The 21,022-nt window shown below is 32.4% G+C and overlaps 3 protein-coding genes across 4 annotated transcripts; all 3 read left to right on the top strand.

The window, feature by feature from the left end:
- Nucleotides 1–512: 512 nt before the first annotated feature.
- Nucleotides 513–4,840, top strand: LOC105114284 (LAG1 longevity assurance homolog 3-like). The gene is made up of 7 exons (XM_011010794.1): nucleotides 513–1,091; nucleotides 2,284–2,513; nucleotides 2,640–2,795; nucleotides 3,010–3,195; nucleotides 3,651–3,835; nucleotides 4,156–4,224; nucleotides 4,412–4,840. Exons 1-6 carry the CDS (start codon nucleotides 954–956, stop codon nucleotides 4,185–4,187), a joined length of 927 nt encoding a protein of 308 aa, XP_011009096.1. The 5' UTR covers nucleotides 513–953; the 3' UTR covers nucleotides 4,188–4,224; nucleotides 4,412–4,840.
- A 2,876-nt stretch (nucleotides 4,841–7,716) lies between these two features.
- Nucleotides 7,717–9,945, top strand: LOC105114272 (uncharacterized). 2 transcript variants are annotated; one of them, XM_011010775.1, is made up of 2 exons: nucleotides 7,717–7,818; nucleotides 8,885–9,945. In XM_011010775.1, the coding sequence occupies exon 2, from the start codon at nucleotides 8,911–8,913 to the stop codon at nucleotides 9,727–9,729; it is 819 nt and encodes a 272-aa protein (XP_011009077.1). In that variant the 5' UTR covers nucleotides 7,717–7,818; nucleotides 8,885–8,910; the 3' UTR covers nucleotides 9,730–9,945. The 2 variants fall into 2 exon arrangements, with proteins under 2 accessions (XP_011009077.1, XP_011009086.1); XM_011010784.1 differs by having other exon boundaries at nucleotides 7,745–7,847.
- A 2,000-nt stretch (nucleotides 9,946–11,945) lies between these two features.
- Nucleotides 11,946–13,643, top strand: LOC105114266 (Peroxidase superfamily protein). The gene is made up of 4 exons (XM_011010770.1): nucleotides 11,946–12,375; nucleotides 12,488–12,679; nucleotides 12,776–12,941; nucleotides 13,065–13,643. Exons 1-4 carry the CDS (start codon nucleotides 12,136–12,138, stop codon nucleotides 13,490–13,492), a joined length of 1,026 nt encoding a protein of 341 aa, XP_011009072.1. The 5' UTR covers nucleotides 11,946–12,135; the 3' UTR covers nucleotides 13,493–13,643.
- The last annotated feature ends 7,379 nt before the right edge of the window (nucleotides 13,644–21,022 follow it).

Here is a 21,022-nt window from a genome sequence, read left to right as displayed (position 1 = left end):
AATTTCTCTTTCCCCGAAGCTATAATATATATATATACGCCACACAGCCTGGATCGCAAGCATCTTTCCCCAAATGAACCTTTCCAATGTTCTATCTAATAAAAATAAAACGGTCACTTTCCTCGAGCTATGGTCAACAAATCCAGAACTTACAGGGTTAGTTTCGTCAAACCAAATCAAAATCATATCAATTTTAGAAAATACATCAATAAAAGCAGAGGACCAAATTGAAAACCCGAATCACCAACTTGGAGGATAATTTTGGCATACACTGGGCTAATCATGTTTGAAACTGTATTTCTATAAAAATTGATTTTTTTGTATTTTTATTATTTTAATATATTGATTTTAAAAATAAATCTCAAAAAATAACTAAATAAATTATTATTTTAATATATTTCTAAATAAAAGGTATTTTTGAGCGGCACTCTCAAACATCTTTTTTAGTCATCCTCGACAACAACTTTTCCTAATTAAGTCACCAACCTATATTCTTTACCAACTGGGTCCCTAACGCATCTTTATGAATCCTCCACTTTCAACAAATATATATATATGCCTGCAACTGCGTAAATTAATTTTGGGAATTCGAGTGAGAAGATTCTTGCAAATTGGTTGACAGAAGGATTTAATTGAAGATCCAGTATACGTTGGAGACTCAATTGTTTACAAATATTCATTGGGATCTAAATGGGAGGGAAAAGAAAATAAATCCGTGGACTAATCCGAGGCAATCTGTAGTATGTTTCAGTGAATTCCCACTTCTTCGACAGAATCACCGCACCCTTTTTCAGAAAGACAGAGAGTAGACGTATTAGACCAAGGTAAAAGAGAGAGAGAGAGAGAGAGAGAGGCATTAGCTTTGCTAGTGTTTTTGTGTATGTGATTTTACAAAAACGCTAGAAAAATCCAATCTTGGATAAATCGGAAGGAAGAAAAGGTAAAAACCAGAGATGGGTTTCATGGAATATGCGAAATCAATCCAATGGGAACATGAATCTTATCCAGCTTATGAAGATTACATTGTCCTTCCACTTTTTTCTCTCTTTTTCACCTTTGTTCGATTCTTTCTCGACAGATTTGTCTTCCAGGTACTTTATTTGAAACATTTGATAGTGTTTTTTATTGTTTTGTTTGCTTTTTTCTTTTTTTTTGTATTGGTTTAGTTCAAGTTTTTGCCTTCATTGGTTTAGTTTGTTAATGTTTTTTTTTTTTTTGCTTGTTTTAGGTTCTTTTTACTTGATTGAATCATATTGGATTTAGTTTAGTGAGATGTTTTGCTCTTTTAAGTCAGTCATTTATTGATTAAAGAAGTAATTTGAGTGAAAATGATCGTGATAACTACAATGTTTTCGATTTTGGTAATTTATTTCTTTTTTAAATATTGAGCTAATTACATCTGAGAAGCAATTGGCTGATCTGAAGTATTATAGATATTCCTGTTTGCGACTCCTAGAATTTATATGCATTTTTGTTCAGTTTAGTGATCCCGGGGTTCAAACAGCTAATAGCCTTATATGAGATGTGAATCAGTTGTAAAGATGCCATCAATATTCATTGAAAAGCCTTATTTGACAAGATACCTGAAATCCATCTTGTTTTCTTGATTATGTTCAATGGCTGTCCACTTTGGACCAAGCTTGAACAAACCTTAGCTTAGCTTGCATCTTGTAGTTTATCTGACTTTGAAGCTTGGTTTTGTATGTTGTTATTTCTGTTCATTCCAAACCCTTATTCCTTGCATGGCATTCGCTGCTCTTGGGAAATTCATGAATCTTGTCACCCCATTTCTTGAGTAGCATAATAGGATTGGAAAAGTCTTCTATGAAGTGATTTATATAGCTCCTGCTAGAAATAACCAAATGCTTAGATGATCCAGTTGCGTAATTATCTTCACATGAGTTATCGGTGATGGATCTTACTCCCTGTCCAGTTGCTTGATCATTTCTTATGATTCGTGCTTCCAAACACCTAGATTCCAGAAAAAGTTTGAAATTTTTTCAGTTGTTGGGGGCTCTTCCGGGCTGTAAACATTTCTCCCTGTGATCCACGTCTTTCAGAAGCATCTGTTCTTTGATACCACCGTGTCATTGTAAGACAAAACAATTAGTCATGTATTTAGCAATATTTGGTAAGTGTTGCCAGGTTCTACCACATTTACAAATACAACATAAAATTGCAAATAGGGTTGCTTTTGTACTCGGAAATTTTATTTTTCTCGTACTTCCATTGTCGCTAGTATGCTGTTTCTCAGCTCTTTGTTTCTCCTTCTCTTTGTTGCAGAAACTAGCACAACGCTTGATTTTTGGAAAGGAGCATCAGATGCTGGATGCGCAGCCAGATGAGAGAAGGAAGAAGATAAGAAAATTCAAGGAGTCAGCTTGGAAATGCATATATTTTCTTTCAGCAGAAATTCTGGTTTTGTATGTTACTTATGATGAGCCTTGGTTTGGTAATACAAAATATTTTTGGGTAGGGCCAGGAAGTCAGGTCTGGCCAGACCAAAAAATGAAGTAAGATTTATGAACTACATATCATATTGCTGTGGTTTTCTTATTCAATCATTTGTTTGGCTCAAGCTGTTCCTTTATTGATTTGTACTTTGAATGGGAAAAGGATGACAGCTTAATGAATTTCAGGTTAAAATTGAAAGGAGCATATATGTATGCTGCTGGATTTTACACGTACTCCATATTTGCTCTGATTTTTTGGGAGACAAGGCGTTCAGATTTTGGTGTGTCCATGAGTCATCATGTTGCTACTGTCATTCTCATTGTGCTGTCCTACATATTAAGGTATTGTGGTTCAGGTTTTTCTGTGGTTCAGTAATATTTAACTGACGAAGTTCTTTGGGTCTTTTTATTAGAAAAAATATGGAAATCATAACTATGCTGCCCATTCAAATATAATACTTATGCAAAAGCTTCATAGAACCCAGTGGCTGCAGTGACACCATCAAAGGTTCATAAAGCTTTCTCATTTCTATTCCACTTTCTCTGTTTCTTGCAGGTTTGGTCGTGCTGGCTCAATTGTTTTAGCTATTCATGATGCTAGTGATGTATTTTTAGAGGTAGGAAAGATGTCCAAATACAGTGGTGCTGAAGGGATTGCTAGCTTTGCATTTATTCTTTTTGTTTTGTCTTGGATCTTGCTGCGGCTCATTTACTATCCGTTCTGGGTCCTTTGGAGTACCAGGTTTGTATAGATTGATGCCTAACCTATACCACCTGTTGAATTTTTTGAGTCTGATATGCATGCCTATCTTTTTGTGGGGTCATAGCGCTGAACAGTCAACATCTAAATTTGATAATGCATAATGAATGTGCTCCTTCAGGAAGTATTTCATTTTACTGGCTTTTGGCTTTGCAATTCAGACCTGGAAACCATGAGTCCTTCATATTAGTAAACTTTATGGACAAGTTTGTTTATCATGAAAGAACAATACTTTTGTATCTGCATTTCAACTCCTGAGAATAAAGTAAATTCATTTTAAAAGTTTACCTACATGTATGGCTAGTGTTTTGAGGAATTATTTACCGCCATCTTCTTCTTCATTAACTATCTTGGTTTGTTGTTTGTTAATTTCTTGGTATTTATAAACTTTTTAATACTTAACAGAAGAATTCATATATTTTCTCTCCTTGATGCAGCTATGAAGTTCTCCTGAACTTGGACAAGGAAAAACATGCAGTGGATGGTCCAATCTATTATTATGTGTTCAATACTCTCCTTTACTGCTTGCTTGTTCTACATATTTATTGGTGGGTCCTGATGTATCGGATGCTTGTTAAGCAAATCCAAGCAAGGGGCCAACTTAGTGATGATGTTCGATCTGGTATGCATGAAAAACATGTTGATTGCATGGTTTTATATTGTAATGTTTGTATAGACAGACATAGTTGCAGCATGAAATTGAGAATGAGGAAACACATTTGAAGTCATTTTTTGGTGAGGATTAAAATATCCAGCTTGAGAATTTGGTTTAGAAAACTCAGAATAAACTTAGCCTATATGGCTAACCAATGATGTATGGGACTTTGCATTTCATATTAGGATAACCTATTTTAAGGAAAATTTTATTCTACTTTTCTACCCGGCCTCTTTATCTGGGTGGTTAATCCTTTATCGCTTCTCCCTCTATTTCCTATTATGCAGATTCTGAGGGCGAAGATGAACATGAAGATTGATAAAAAAACTAGACTAGTGATACTAAGAAAATGTCTGGTAAGTTATCTCATCTTTCTTTTTTTATTTTTCTTTACAAGGAAAGACGCTAATTTACTCCAGTTGTGAGTGTAATGTATTAGTATAATTCTTAATCCAAGGTCACATAACATTTAATTGTTCCTTTTCTAGTCATTTTTCTAACCAAAATTGAGAGGAAAGATCTGTTTCTGGCATTTTTTAACAGATGAAGCACGAACGTGGTTTCAAACACTGGAGGTGTTCTTTTCTGAAGATGGAGCATGATCAGAAACTTATCTCTCGATCAAGGGCCTGTGTAGATTTAAGATCGGATGTCAAAGCAGGAGGGAAGATAAGAATAGGAAAATAGTTTTGATTATTCATTCGCCACGTCCGATTTGATTTTTCTCGCCCATGATTTGTTGTAAGAAAAACTTACCATAGTTGTAAGACTTGGGTCTGCTGCCATTTTTTAGGGTTTATTGTTGAGCTCTCTCTCTTGCCCCAAGGAAACTGACCTTGTTTTGAATCAAGACATTGTTAATTGATTTGATGAACTGTTCATGTATGTTTAGACATTATTGTTAATTGATTTGATTAACCGTTCATGTATTTTTAGATTTTGATTCAAGTCATTGTTGCGTGGCATTAACCACGATCCGAATTCCCTGGAGCACATTTGGACCAGAGTCTTTTGCAATGCCTGCATTAAACTTAACCTGCTTGTTTTATTTTGTGAGTGAAAGAATATGGGAGAATGAATTCAGAGCCCCAAACCAGCCGTTCAAGCAGGCAATTCAACAAGCCTGTGCGCGTATTCACAGGTGCCATATATCGATGACCAGTGTTTTATATATATATATATATATATTCTGCTGGGGCGAAACAAAATTATACGAGCAAAACAGAAGGACATTGTTACGTTTTTAGTAATCTTAACTTTTGTTTTTTCTGTTTGAGTCTTTGAACTTCCAATTTTTCTGCAATCAATGTCAGCATGCAAACTTCCATGTCATGGGAGCACGAACACTTCTTTTTATTTCTAATGGAGTTTCTATATTCTATACAGGCACATGTACTTTTATTTTTGCTGTTTAAGTACCTATTTTTCAAGATTTTATGAATTGGGTGCTTCTGGTTTTCAAAGCTAAGTCTATCCATGCTTCGTAATCTTTCGTCGGCCATATGTTAAATTAAATTATAAAATAAAATAAGAAAATCATAACCTCATTTTTTTCAAATTAAAAGAAAATAGAATGAACGTGGTAAAAAAATAATAAATTTGTGTGGATCATGATTCATTGAGTAAGCAGACTTAAAAAAAAAAAAGCAACAAAGAAATGAAAAAAATATATATTTTGGTGTGTGTGTGTGTTATATGCATGCTAAATGAGATCAAATATTTTATTGAGAAATCGGTACATTTATATAATTATACAAAAAAAAAAGAGTCAGCTTTATTGTGTAATAAGATTTTTACCTTTTAAAATCAGAAGTGGAGATTTATTTTGGATTGTGAGAAAGTGGAGGAAATTGAGCTCATCACTTTTTATATATATAATTTGAATAAAGTCATCTTTTATTCTTGTTCTTCTTGTTTCTTTTAGTTTGAATAATTATTATTACTATATGTATGTATTGTTGTTTTAACTTTTAATTACATTTAACTTGATCATGTATGTTCCAAAAAAAAATGCTAAGTGTAAATTAGTTAGCTTCTAAAACCTGGATGATGAATTTTTAAAATAACATGTTGGGTTATCTATATATTATACATGCAATAAAAATTATAAAATAAAATTATTTGAGAGTTTCAAAAAAAATTAGAGTTATTTGAGTATTTATTGCATGAAGATTTGATTTTCTTTGATTTTGAATAATTTTTGAAAATCTTAATTATTTCAAATTACAAATCATTTAATTATCCAATCTCCAATCATAATCTATACAAATTACTAATAAAAAACTCTCAAATCTATATTTAGATAAGAGAAACTGCCATATCTAAAGTTTCTATTAAATTATTATTTGTTTGTAAAAGTATTTAATATAATAGATACAAAATATAATATTTTTTTATGAACTTATTTCATGTATTTATGTATTTTCAAACAGTATAATGATGAATTTTTACCCTATCTGAAGTTATTTTAGAAGATAAATTTGTGTTCAATTAGAAGAGAGAAGAGAACCTTGTACAATTCTCTACCATCAATTAAAAAATGACTATATCGCACTTAATATAAATATAACACTGCTTTGATCAACATTTCGCAGCGATTGCCAATTTGCAAGCATATGGCGTTGTGCTTGAATTGCAGCCAAACAAAGGCAGAGAATCGTGGCAAATGCTTTGATTGCGGCGCTACTATCACTCGCTTGATTTGAGTTCAATATCTTTCTCTATTTGATTTTTAGGATTTTTTTTTTATGATTTTTGTGAATTTTAATTTGGTGATTTTCAGGAATGAAATTTAATTTTTCTTTCTCTAATTTTTTGGGTGATTATTAAGGGCATAATGGTACGGCGAGGACTAGGAGAAACAAGAATTTATTTTATAGGAAGATTCGTGACAGGATTGCCCAGTTTTTCCAAGAAAAAAAAAGTGAAAAATAAATGTTCTTAGCATAAAGAAGGAATCTCTGGTCGTTACTGATGATTTGAAGGTAATGATGATTTTTTTATATATAATTTGTGTTGTTTATAGTGCAATTAAGTTTGTAATTGAGGGTTTTTAATGTTATACGTATTATGAACTATATGTATAATGCATCGTTAATTTTATTTCCTCGAGCAATGTTAATTTCTAAACTATGTTAAATAACTTGAATTATGCTGTTTCATTTATTTATTAAATATATCATTAGCAATTAATTGTGAAATTTAATATATATATATATATATATATATATATAATGTAATAGAATGGATTGATGCATTTAATAAAGTAAGGAAGGTTTTTATAAAGTTTGAATTCAATCCTTGAGATTTTTTTAAAAATAAATTTAGTCCCTATATTTTTCAAGAGCTGGTATTTATTTAAAAGTATTTTGGTCCTTAGATTTTTAAGAATTACATTTTATTCTTTATGATAAAAACATTTTTACAATTAGGTCCCTATACAATTACTCTTTAATCATTACATAGCCTTTTTTTTCCTATAATGATTATAATATAACTAGTAATTATAATAATCCTCTATATTACCATTTTAAAAATCAAACACCCAAACATAAAAATATAATTGGTCATTACATCATGATAAATTAAAGTAATGTTTGGTATTGTGTTAGCATTATTTCTTGGTAGTTAAATAATTTATGTTTTTTTTATATTGAACCCTATATATAATTGTATTTAGATTTTTAGTTTTGTAAAAGTTAAAGTATTATATATTTTTTACTTATTTTATATATAAAAATATATTTTACAATGATTTCAATTAAATATATATTTTTTAAAGATCATAATGAATATTATTTTTTTTCAAAGACAACCGAAAAAGCTCACCCTCCAAGTCCAACCAAACATCTTTAAAAAGTGTGTACTATATAATAAATAGACAGCCGCAGTGAAGAGAGTGGTTCACCAGTTTGATAAGCTCCTTCCCTACGCGACGACATCGTTCTTATGTGAGCTGTTCTTCTCCTTTTTCTTTGAAGTCAGTTATTTCTTCTTCTTCTTCTTCTTTTTACCGATTATTGGGCTAGAGATTGCATTAACTGGATGCGAGAATATCAATTATTTTGGCTCATGAGCTTCCTTTTCCTTTGACTAATAATGGGTTTTAGCAATTAGCTTTAGATCTTTATATATATATATATTAGAATTAGGTTTTGGATGAATAGAAATTTCAATTTCATTGTGCTCGGCAACTTTTGTGCCAGTGATCGAAAAGCAATCTTAAGATCAATGTTTTAGTGCTATGACGTGTGTGTGTGTGTCAAAGGGCATCTGTGTTTTCAATGTGCTGCAGTAGAGTTTGGGGATTTATTATTTCTTTGAGAATGTTGAGATTTAGGAAGCTCTGTATTGTATTGTCAACTTATTGTTATCGACCTAAGGGAGTTTGAGGTTGGTTCCTTATTTTGCTACTACTAAATCCAAAAAAACTGCATATTTGAATAATTGAACTAGTACTCAGAGGGACAGTTATTTCCACTCGGGAAAGTATGTGCGATTTAAGGACCTTCTTTTGAAATATGCTTCAATACATACGACTTCTCAAGGTAATTAGGTTTCTTTTGTCAGTACTGTCAAAGGCATGTTCTATCATATTTACTCTCCAAAAAGGAAGAGTCGATCTTAGCTATGACAATGAAGATCTACTTAATTTTTCTCCAAACCATGGAGGTTATTTCATCGGCATTGCTGTAGATTAACCTGAAATTGGCTATACAACACTTTTTAGGATAAATGTTCTGGAATAAATGGGCCTTGGAGGGAAGGTGAACTATGCTTTTTTCAAATTATGCGCTTTATTTTCAAATTTGATGGTGTTAGCATAGTTGTGTTCTTGTAAGCTCGAGGCCCAAAACTATCTCACAAATTAGTCTTCAGTAAGAAAGAGTAATCTTTGCTGTTTATATTTGATTTTCATTACATTCAAACTGATAGACTTTTGAACTAACTAGCACAAGGCATCCATTTTCATCTGTAATCAAATGACACTGATCATGTAAATACATCCATTTGCAGGTTGTTTGATTTTCTGTGAGTAAGAGATGGAAGATGTACTTACAGAGCTCCCGCCCCCTTCAAGGTTCTTTCAGGAAGATCTGGACAACTTTGCAACTCCGTCACCACCACCACTTTCGTCTCCTTCCCTGCTGTTCTCTAATCCTAAACCCGATCAACCTCTCTGCCCTTCTCTCCTCATCATTGCATTATCTTCCCCTTCTCTGTATATCTTCCATCATATATCCTCAAAGACCCTAATTGGCAGTCTTGTACTACCTGAGATCCCTTTCTCAGGGAACTCAACTGAGCCCTCACTTGGTGACAAGTCGTGCAATATCTATGCCCTCAATGATATAGACAGTTTGACACTTGTTGTCTTGGTTCAGTGCTCTATCAGTGCTGAGAGATCCAATGCAGTTGCTAAGTTGCTTATTGGTGATCAAATTATTCCCAAGAGGGTTCTAATAATGGATTCAGTTCAGAGCCAGAATTTCCGGGGTAAGCTCGCACCAGATGAGACATGTGTTTTCAAGCTAGAGACATCAGCAGAGAGGAAAGGGCTGGATGGTGATGTTTGTGGAGATTCATCATTATTGAAAGGTTTAGACTATTTCCCTTCAGGAAGTGTGCTGGATGGCTTGGCAGCTGCTCTGTTGGCCAAATGTCAGATGAGGAAAATCAGAGGAACTCTTTGTGTTTCATGGCCTCGATATGGTGTTCATGTGGTGGCTATGGTGAAGTCTCTGCTGCAGAGGAATGTGTTGCCTGGCTTTGACTTAAGCACAATTGGAGATGCCAAGGATAAATCTTCAAGGTTCACTTCGATTAAGAATTATCCTTTTGATTCTGATATGTATACCTGATGTGTTTTAAGCTTATAGTGCTCATTTAGCTCTCTAGTAATACTTTGTTCTTGCAAGAATTTTGAAAGAAATGAGCAGCAAGATTGTTGATTTTGGTTTCCATCATTGACTTGTATTTTTCACCTTGCACTGAAACTGCATGCAAGTTTTCTGCTCGACATTTTTCCGTTCATACTTTATAGAGGTATAACGAGTGCATGTTGGGATTTTATTTAACACGTGCATAATTCATACATGGACAAACCGATCATCCCGGGTGTTTCATGCTAACTCAGGCCCCAGACTTGGTTGTTCCGAGCATGGTTTGCTCTGATCCATGTGCTTTCGATGTTCACCCTCTCCCATGATTCATTAGTGAAATTTAGTAAACTAATATTGCTAAATATATTAACCAATTCTTTCATGTACTGTTTAAGATATATTTAGTATATTTAGAGCTATTAGTAGAATTTTACTTTGATTAAAACTAAAATAGAAACTAGATATTTGAAACTTAAAAAAGGAGGACATGTTTGAAATCAGGAGAGAATGACGTGCTTGAAATTAGGACTCAAATATGCTAAGAATATATAAAAATTAAAAATTCAAGCTGTATGGATGAATTTTAACATGAAGATTTTTTTTTTATTTTTAAATAATTATTTTTAATTTGAATTTTTTCTAGCACGTTATATAGTGTTTAGAGATTTATTTTATTATTGAATTTATGTTAGTTAATTATTAATTTAAACTCATTAACTTACAACTTCATAGAGATCTATTAATACTTATTGTGATGGGAATACTCAGATTGTCACTAGGTTTATACATGTTTTTTACTTTTCAGTAATTTTCATGTATTGAGAAATTTTATTTTGAGATTTTTTTATTTTTTTTGTTATTAATTTATTAATTCATACTATTTATCTCTTTTATTTTATTTAAATCACTCATTAATTATAATATTGTTGATTTATTTTATTAGATTTTAATGTAATTTAATTTTTTAACTAGAATTATCAGTATATAATTAATTAAAAAATTTATTTATAATTTTACAACTCAAGCGAATATTATGTTTTTCATGTGATGATAAAAAAAACATTTTTAACAACCTTGCTCCCATCCAAAAGTCTAGCTATCTGCGAACCAAATTCAACATTTTAGTTTGAATGTACAGCGCAGAGTTTTTGCCTAGTGAAAGCGTGAATCGCCAATCGCTGCCAGAGCAGGAAAACTAAAAACCATAAAAACAAAGCACTCTTGCTGGCTCCAGCCATGGTAACCCCGTGTAGAGGTCAAGTCATTAACCTGTCAGCCCAGCCATTGTATAAAGGTTCCTCTCCTAGCTTTGTTCCATGCTTCCATCATTGTATGAGGCAATCCTGAGCCCTGGGGTCTGGGCATTACTGAAAACATTTGGACACTTGAATGTACAGTTCACAGACTAAGGTGCTTCATCAGTTTACACAGGGTCAATAACTTGACGATAATGATGGGGTTGATTTTCTCCCTCTAGATTTGCTCTCGTACAGAGGCTGGATAACACGAAAGAAAGGCAGAGTAGGCATTGTTGTTGTGGAAGAATTATTGAAAAGGATGTGTGTACAGACCTGGATAGCGTGGAAACCAGCACCTACAAATGCTAGTTTCAATTTCATGAAAATCAAATTGTTAAAATCAAATCATCTTATTTTAACCCCATATGTTAAAAGTAGACCTTCCAACCGAAGAAGTCTACACCAAATAACAGTCTAAAGTGTTCAAGTAGATAACCGCACGTTTTAAAATAATTGATGGGCAGCTCATTTTCTTGAAGATGTCGGACGACATGCTTTTTTAAAAAAATAAAATTGTTTTGAAGTATTTTTTTTTATCTTTTGTATATTAAAAATAAATTTTAAAAAATAAAAAACTATATTAATATTTTCAAAGTGAAAAACACTTTAAAAAACAAAAAACAAAAAATAATGAAAAATCAAACGTATATTATCATAGTCAGGCACAATTGCCTCAACTTGGTCAGGGAGAGAAGGAAGGAGACACGAAAATGAAGATTGTTTTGAAAGTTGAATGGGTAAAACATGAGGGGTAATCAGTAGCTTTTCAGTTTTAGATTTGGTGACTTGCCCTGATCATTTAAGTAATTTAAATGGGCTGATACAGACGTCTGCAGCCTGCAGGGAACTTCTTCCGGTGTATCTCAAGTATCTATTTGGTGATTTTGGTATGGGAGTACCCACCAACCAGGCCAGCATTAGTTGCATCCTCTCTTGACTATAGAGGTCTTTATGCAAAATACTCAAACGGCCATGCAGAAAGCAAAGTGCAGTAATCTACTTTCTTCCCATTTATATATCTCACAGAGTCTAACCCATCTCTCCCACTCTTCTCTACTATCATTCAAGGAAGGCAAAAGAAGCAACAATGGCGTTTCCCCTTCATGAATCAAAGCTTCCGGTATTACCACTTGCTATGCTGGTTTTTATCTCCATCCTCAGCGGAAGCTTGCATGCAAGTGACCCTCCTTTAACTTTGGACCACTATGCTTCGACATGCCCCAGTGTGTTTGAGATTGTCAAGAAAGAGATGGAATGTGAAGTTCTTTCTGATCCACGTAATGCAGCTTTGATATTGAGATTACATTTCCATGACTGCTTTGTTCAGGTTCACATCTCTCTTCTTTAGGCATTATCATTGATTTTCTTCAACTCTAATGTCCTTTATCCTAAATGGTATCCAAGCCAACTAATAGGGTATGGTCCAATAATTGGTGCAGGGGTGTGATGGTTCAGTTTTGCTAGACGACACAATCACCTTGCAAGGGGAAAAGAAAGCTTCAACAAACACAAACTCTCTGAAAGGATTTAAAATCATTGATAGAATTAAGAACAAGATCGAGTCCGAGTGCCCTGGAATAGTCTCTTGTGCAGATATCCTCACCATCGCAGCAAGAGATGCAGTCATTCTGGTACTAATACAATTCAGCATTATATATTAGCTAGCAGGAGTGGTGGTAGAATGAGTTCTTATTTTTCTCCTTTTCGATTGGTTGCAATGTTGACAGGTTGGTGGACCATACTGGGATGTTCCCGTGGGAAGGAAAGATTCTAAAACTGCAAGTTTCGAGCTCGCAACATCAAATCTTCCAGCAGCAGATGAGGGTCTGCTATCTATCATGACCAAGTTCCTTTACCAGGGCCTTTCAGCTACTGATTTGGTAGCTCTTTCAGGTAGCATGCTCGGTTCTGTTATAGTTGAGGAACAGTAACCCTGCTTAGAACTACTACTTTAAAACTCATAAAACTATTCCAATTCTAATATTTAAAACCCATTATTGTGTGTGAAATCTGCAGGGGCGCACACTATTGGCATGGCACGTTGTGCGAATTTTCGATCAAGGATTTACGGGGACTTTGAGACAACTTCTGATAGGAGTCCAATGTCTGAGACCTATCTCAACAGCTTGAAATCGACGTGCCCTGCTGCTGGAGGATCTGGGGACAATAACATATCAGCGATGGACTATGCCACGCCTAATCTTTTTGACAACTCTTTCTATCAATTACTATTGAAAGGAGATGGACTGCTAAACTCAGACCAGGAACTGTACTCAAGCATGCTTGGAATCGAAACAAAGAATCTTGTGATAAAGTATGCTCATGACTCCCTTGCTTTCTTTCAGCAATTCGCAGATTCTATGGTGAAAATGGGAAATATTACAAATCCCGATAGCTTTGTCGACGGGGAAGTTAGGACAAACTGCAGATTTGTGAACACATGAAGTGCCAAATTGCGAGCTTGTGGAAAGTAATCTGATTTTATATTATTTGTTTGTCATGTCAAGTTGGAAAATATATGTAATAATATTAGCCATTGGTTGATATTAAAGCTCGAATTCTCTTTTATTCATTTCATATAACTATTATTTCTCTCGTCTTTTTCTTTTTTTATGCTCAACCATCATTCCCCTATGGATGTAGATCCTGCAAAAGCGCACACAATCACTACTTTGTCTCGAAAAAATAATTATTTTTCTGCAATAACATATACAGATTTTAGCTAAACTCAAAAGATTGTGACTGTGTGAGAATGTACTCTTAAAATATAGCATAAAATTTGTAAAACACAGATTCCATAGATGTTAAATGGGTTGGGCGGGGTACCCGCTACCCATCCATTTACAGTCTCTCGGGCTCTAGCTTATGTGATTTGTTTTTTAACAGAGGGGAAGGAATTTCATTAAACAGAATTGGGCCAAGGTCCATATTATGAAGGGCTTTCGTTCCAAAAGCCCATCTTCCATTGAAGGCTTCCTCGTCCTTTCTTTCACTCCTTTTGCACATGTACACGTATTGGGTTTCGAGCTTTAGGCCCAATCATGGTTCCAGGAAGAAACTTCGCTTTTAAGATATTTTTTTTGGATTTGGGTAACTTTCTCGCAGCATGACTAATCTTATAGGTCCTAAAATTAAGAATGATGTAAACTTGTTCATCGTATAAACAACTAATTACTCGAACCTCATCCTCATCCTTTAAGATATTAATTTCCGTCCGTGTTGCCTCTGAAGTCAGTCAGCATCCTCTGCAGTTCTCCGTACATCAAGGTTTGACGCTTTTCGAAGGATAACGAGACAAAAACATTCTGTCAATTGCCTCGAAAATACAGGCTCGTGGTATTTCTTTTCCCAGCTGGGGGTAACTTTTATATTCACTCACTCTCTCTCTTGTAATTATTTAGCCCCCTTGAGTGACTCCTCGGTCATTTGACTGGAGTTGACCGTTAACTTCCTTAAAATATCTACTCTTTCAGTTGCACTTGTTGAGGGTAGGATTATGGCAACAAAATGGCATTAAACTAGAGAAAATAATATGTTATTTAAAAATAAAATAAAAAAAGCAATGGGGTAGACCAGTCATTTCACTAGAAGTACGGGAAGGCTAGATAATAGTTTACTCGCATGAATATACTCTTCTTTGTTGTTCCATTTAAAGGAATACTGAGTTTGTTTTTTAATTTAATTTTTATCCATTATCGTTGTTTTCTTAGGGTCATCAAAACCTTCAAAGTCTATGTGCATGTCTTATCACCGAAATGGAAGTCTGGAAAAGAAATTGTTCGGTGCTGATATTTTTCTTCCCCCGTACGAAGCTTCACTGCGTGTTCGGTAGAGGGTGTATTTTAAAAATAATACATTAAAATTGTTAAAAAATAGTAATAAATATTAATTGAATATATAATAAATTTTTAAGAAGCACTGCGAAGCAAAAGGTATCGCAATTGTCACACTTGGGGACCTTAATTGTATTCCCATGGTTTCCCTTACGCTTTTCTAAGATGTTAATGCTTGATAGCACACATTAAGACCACTCTCACTGATTAACGTAGCAAGGATGGTCTAGGTTGTTTTTTAAAATTGTTGTGTAGCGCGTTTTTTATTTAAAAATACATTAAAATATTACATTTTATATTTTTAATATTATTATTACATCAAAAATTATTATTTTTATTTTATTATTTTATTAATAAAGTTTGTTGCTTTTAAGAAGGACCGAGAAACAAAAGCTATCCCTCTTACCACGCACAAGGCCTTGATTGTATTCCCATTGTTTCCCTTGACGACTTTTCTAAGATGTAAAGGCTTGATAACACGGATTCAGGCTTGATAAGGAGTTTTTTAAAGTATTTTTTATTTTTAATATTAATGTATCAAAATAAAAATATATTTAAAAATAATATATAACAATGAAATTTTTTTAAAAAGTGTGGTGCCACCACACTCCCACTTGCTAAATTGGATTTGTCAATTTAACTTGGAGACGGCGGTAGGTTCTTGACAAGTTGGCCCCTATTTTCTACAATTGTGCTTGTCAATAACCTGTAATTTTCCACGTGTCCTCGTGCTAGCAAGCGAATATTTTTCTTTTAGAAGTGACAAGACATTAATGGGCAAACGCTGTCATTTACTTGTCATAGAGAGATGTCACGGAATTCTTCAAATTCATTTGTTCCAGAATCTTAAAAGAACGATGAATGGTAAAGATAACTGCAACAGCAACAGCAAAAAAATCTCTACAGCACGGGTACTGTATATGCCTTTAACCAGATTAAAAAGATTAACTTAATCTCGATAAATAAAAATATCATTCATCTGTAGCTATAGAACACATAATCCACAGAGAAAATCTTTTTTTTTGTAATCTCAGAATATTATATACAGAAGAGATTCTGAAATGTTTTCAAAGTCAGGCATCGGTGATTTGTTGCTCTGTGCGAATAAAAGCAAGCACGCAAACTAATTAAAAGAGTAATTAATCGAGAAGCTTGTAGTTATGACCGCTGAGAATTAATTATATAGCGTGAACCCGGAGTTACAAGGTTATTGTTACATATATGATCATTTTACAGCAAGTTAGCACCTATGCTGTGGACTGGATATAAAAATAAATCAGCATAGTGAATATCAAAGTTATAAGAAATTATGAAAAAACTTGGTTAAATAAATTAATTTTATAATTTTTTTTTAATATGGGGTTCTCGGATTAGTTTAATTTATGCATACCAAGACTAATCCTTAAACATATTGAATATCTTACAAGTTTAGTAAATAAATAAAATATAAAAAAAATAATAAACATGCATATAAAAAATTAAACCCGGATATTAAAAAAAACAATACCCTCTTATAATTGCTGAACTGCAACCTCAAGTAAAATTTTATATCTTTTTATTTGATTTGATGCTGAGCTAGAGTTTAACGTTAATTGTTTCTCTTAAAACTTGTTGTGTTTTATAAAAGCAAATATATCAGGAGAGTATACATGACAATGAGGGGCAGGTGCTCTTTTTTTTTTTAATTGTTATTTAAGGATAAGGGCGAGGCAGATTTCAATTGAATTGGAGTCCTATCTTTCGTTAAGAGCACGCGATTGCGCTATTGATAATAACATAATAACATAAATTACATTGTTTTTAATAACGCATTTTAATAGATAATAACATAATAGAACAATGTAGCCTTTTCAATTTAATATATACAAGTATATATATTATCTCTTTCTTTTTTTTTTTATCTTCAATGACATTATTCTCTTCTCAAATCTTATTCATAATTATTAATTAATCTACCAAGTTGAGAAATCCTGTTAAAATTTAATTTTTCATTGATAATTATCATAATTAATAATTAATAAACTAAGCTGGGGAATCTCATTAAAAACTTAATCTGGATACAGCAAATTATTTTCATGGGAAAGTATAATAATTATTTGAAATTTAAATGAGCTAATATGGAGAATAAAATTATGACGCGTGAAAAATAAATATTATTTAAGATTTTTTAAAAAACATTTCAATAGACTATGAGAAATAAAATAATTTTTTTATAGGGTCACTTAACTGGAACTTACTTAAAGTTATCAAAAATAATTTTTAAAAATAAAAAATATATATTATTAACATACATTATAATATAAAAAAATACGTAGAAAACAATCATAAATACCCGCCCAAGCAATTAAGTGAAAAGATTGTTTTACGTGGACGATTGTCAAAGTCGTTATTTATTGATGAACTACCTTGATCAATTGAATACCGCCAGCTAAGGGAGACGCGATCAGGAAAAAAAAGTCACACGTGCTCTGACGTGGCCATACAAGGGCGTTTTTCTCAAAAACAAAAACTTAAAAAACACGACGAGCTGACCAACGAAGACGCTGCCAATTGTAATTATCTTGTTAGTTAGTTTATTAATTTATCTTTTTAAGAGAACAGACATAGAGAGCGAAGTAAGGTGAAACTCACGACATATATATAAAAAAAAAGAATAAGAATACATCTATTCAAGGTATTTTTTCATAGTCATATTTGTTTTTTTTCTTTAAATATAGCTCAAATAATAATTAATAAAAAATTACTATTTATTGTAACTAGATAGAAATGAAATAAAATAAAAACTTTGAAAAAAATTATTTTTCTAGCATTCATTTCCTTCATTGCTGTTCAAAATTTTTTATGATTTTTTTCTTAGCATATCACTAACCAGTGACAGCGGGGAGGCTAGCAGGGGCCGGCCCCTGCAAGGAAACCCCTTTCTATCTAAATTAACTAAAATTTTAATTTTTTAAAAATAATTCTTTTCTAAATTAACTAAAATTTTAATTTTTTTAAAATAATTCTTTTAATTTGATACTTTTTAATTTTTTTTAACTTCTACTCCGCCCCTGCTACTAACCAGCATGTCTTCTCCAAAAAAAAAAAAGAGATCTCCGGTCTTGATTTATTTTCTTAGCAGGGGCTTAATTCTGCCTGTTTTTATGAGAAAAAATAAAAATATTAACAAGAATAATAACAGTGTTTTTTGGGAAATCTTATGGCAGGCACCTTTTCATGTTGATCACCGTCCATTTGTCTAAGATGCTTCGTGATTAGATTCCATCCAGTCACGAATACTGGCTCTACGTTGCCATCAGCTAAGTAGACCGAGGCCAGTAGGTGTAATCTTTGAGTCCGTCAAGGGAGAAAAAGGGCAGAGACGTGGCAATTTCTCAGGCCATGCGATGGTTGACAAAGACTCCCCTTGAATCTCCCAGGTCCGATGAGTCAACTGGAATTGTTACGTGTCGCTTTATGAATTAACCGAATCGTATGAAAAGCAAAGTTAAGTAGCAAACCTATACACCTAGCTACGTACCAAATATTTGCAAAGACATTATCCTGGCTAGGAAATGTACCCTTTTCTTCTCGCAAATATATAAAATCTGCCTTAAAAATAATTCAGAAATCATGAAATAAAAAAGGGACTTCCATGTTTTATGAACCGTGAACAAACAAAAAAGAGACATTATCATGTATTACTGCATAAAATCAATGGGTTGTTGCTTTGTTGAGTTTGGCAAATCATATTCCTTGGAGGTAAGACGATGAACGGGGGATTTTGCCTCCAAATTAAGATGAGAGTAAGAATATTTGTCCCTGTTTTTATATTTTAAAAAAATTAAAAATTTTTATTTTTTAAATTAAAATTTTTTGTATCATTAGATTATCTTGATGCGTTGATATTAAAAATGATTTTTAAAAAATATTATTTTAATATATTTCTAGAAAATCATTTAAAAAATACCAACGATGCAGCTGATAATAGAGAATCAAGGGACAACGTGTCCTCCCAAAATACTATTCCAACAAGAACCATATCGAGATGAGATAAAAAGCAATGGCTAAAACAACAAAACATCCATTAGCGTTCAATCAAGATTTATGCCGTGTCCTTTCTTTTTCTTGGCCTTGACACTATTCGTCCAAGATTTTCGGCTTATAACAAACAAACGAAAAAAGCAAGGTTCTTCTTGTTGTCTTGCGATGATTTAAAAGAAAAATAATCGATGCCTGTTTATTTTTACATTTTAAAAAAAAATTTAGGTGCCTGTTTATTTTTACATTTTAAAAATATTTTTAAAAAAATTTAAAATTAATATGTTTTTAGTATTTTTTAAAATAAAAAATATTATTAATATATTTTAAACATAAAAAATTATGTGGCCGGATGTTGGAGGAGGAGAGGAACGACTGGTTTTGGGTTAAATGTAAGAATGGTGGGTCGTTTTTCTATGTGAAGGCGGCTGGTTCTTTTAGTGACAGTAGGGGGGAGAGATGAAAGGGGCTATATTTTCCTTTGTTTGATGATAATTCTGGGATGTTACTGTGCGACACACTCTCTCTCTCTCTCTCTCGCGTCTGGTCTCCCCCTCTTTTTACATCCTGGCATACGTATTTATTGTACAGGAGCGTAACAGTTCCAAACAAACACCAATTCATTCCTTTTCAAATTTAAATTTGATTCAAATTTAAAAATTAAAATTAATTAACTGAATATCCCGGGTGATTTGTTTCAAGAAACAAATATTTTAGCCATTGATTCTTCTATGCATTATCAAGTTGCACCTTTTTAATTCCAAATTTTAATCCCCTTGAAAATTAAATTAAAAACAAATGAATTAAAATTAATTGAATTGTGACACCAGCAAACCTTTTTTTTTTCAATTTAATAATTACTGTTGGAAAATATGTTCACATGTTAAAAAAATATATACATGTTTAAATGTTTCAATATAGTCCTTATTAACCAATTCACGTTAAAAAAACATAATAATGACACTTAATTAAATATTATTTAGTTGTAATAAACCTAAATTTAACAAATTAGAAGACTTTGAAGATCCAAAAATACACGGTTTTAATGAAATATATCTGAACCTCGTGCCATGAGCCAAGTCAATGGAGGGTCCTATTATTTTGGTCTAATTTAGAGAAAGAACTTTGTTATATTTTGTATTTTTTTTTATACTATTATATATGTTAAAAATCTTTGAATATCTTATCTTATTTTTATCCGCATTAATATTTATATAATAAATTTTTTATTTTTTATTGAATATTATCATAATAAAATTACATTGAAGTTTATCATCTTTATAAAAATAAAATTTATAAATTATAAATACTCTATAAATTCTTAAAGCTTCATACTTTAAATATCTTCGTTTTTTATTATACATATATTTTTAAAATATTTTCATTTAAAAATATTATATTTCTATCTACAAAAATTTTATTTAAAAAAAAATCATTTAAAACACCATAATTTTTTTTACGCAAGCACGTAACCTTTCGTGAGAACAAGCGACAAACCAATTTATCCACCCACATGCACTTTATTCAATCACATGGGATTTTTTCTGAGAAATCATCGAGTTGTTTTAGATATTTATAAAGACGATGATTAATCACCGAAGACTGCTTTTATTTAACGACATGGCATCAAATAATACAATATAGCATAGCAATTGTAGCACGTTGCAAAATAACAAGCATGTTCACCTCATAATAATTAATTATGAAAATACTATTTTTATCTCACAACCTATTTAACTTATTAAAAATTTTATTATGATGTTTAAAGAATAATTAATTAATTATTCTTCAAGTTCACTTAAAAAAAAACACAGACTCTAACAGCGTGGATTTCTCCAGCTAACGCAACCTACACCATCTTTGATGCGGAAAAGTTCCTGCGAGAACTGACAGCCGATTATGAAGGGAAAAGATAAATAATTTTAATAATTAAAGGAAAGACAGTTTACATATTAACATCATATCCAATCTGACGGCTTAAATTTCTCTTAAAAAAAGGAGCATGTACACGGCTCACCGCACACACTGACGCCAAACGCAGACAGGAAAACGGAAAGCTTAAAGACCTTTTCGAGCGAAGCTACTGGCAACGGGATCGATAATTGTACTCCAACCCTAAAA

Source organism: Populus euphratica, unplaced genomic scaffold (genome assembly GCF_000495115.2).
Source record: "Populus euphratica unplaced genomic scaffold, PopEup_1.0 scaffold5.1, whole genome shotgun sequence".
NCBI classification, from domain to species: domain Eukaryota; kingdom Viridiplantae; phylum Streptophyta; class Magnoliopsida; order Malpighiales; family Salicaceae; genus Populus; species Populus euphratica.
Note: the sequence above shows the minus strand (reverse complement) of the source record. Positions and strands in the feature narration are given on the sequence as shown.

Bases quoted from the DNA above. Each gene is read 5' to 3' on its own strand.
- LOC105114272 (XM_011010775.1), top strand. From the start codon at position 8,911: ATGGAAGATGTACTTACAGAGCTCCCGCCCCCTTCAAGGTTCTTTCAG.
- LOC105114284 (XM_011010794.1), top strand. From the start codon at position 954: ATGGGTTTCATGGAATATGCGAAATCAATCCAATGGGAACATGAATCT. The intron at 2,514-2,639 runs GTAAGATTTATG...AATGAATTTCAG, and splicing joins TGGCCAGACCAAAAAATGAA to GTTAAAATTGAAAGGAGCAT. The intron at 3,836-4,155 runs GTATGCATGAAA...CCTATTATGCAG, and splicing joins TAGTGATGATGTTCGATCTG to ATTCTGAGGGCGAAGATGAA.
- LOC105114266 (XM_011010770.1), top strand. From the start codon at position 12,136: ATGGCGTTTCCCCTTCATGAATCAAAGCTTCCGGTATTACCACTTGCT. The intron at 12,376-12,487 runs GTTCACATCTCT...TAATTGGTGCAG, and splicing joins TCCATGACTGCTTTGTTCAG to GGGTGTGATGGTTCAGTTTT. The intron at 12,680-12,775 runs GTACTAATACAA...CAATGTTGACAG, and splicing joins CAAGAGATGCAGTCATTCTG to GTTGGTGGACCATACTGGGA.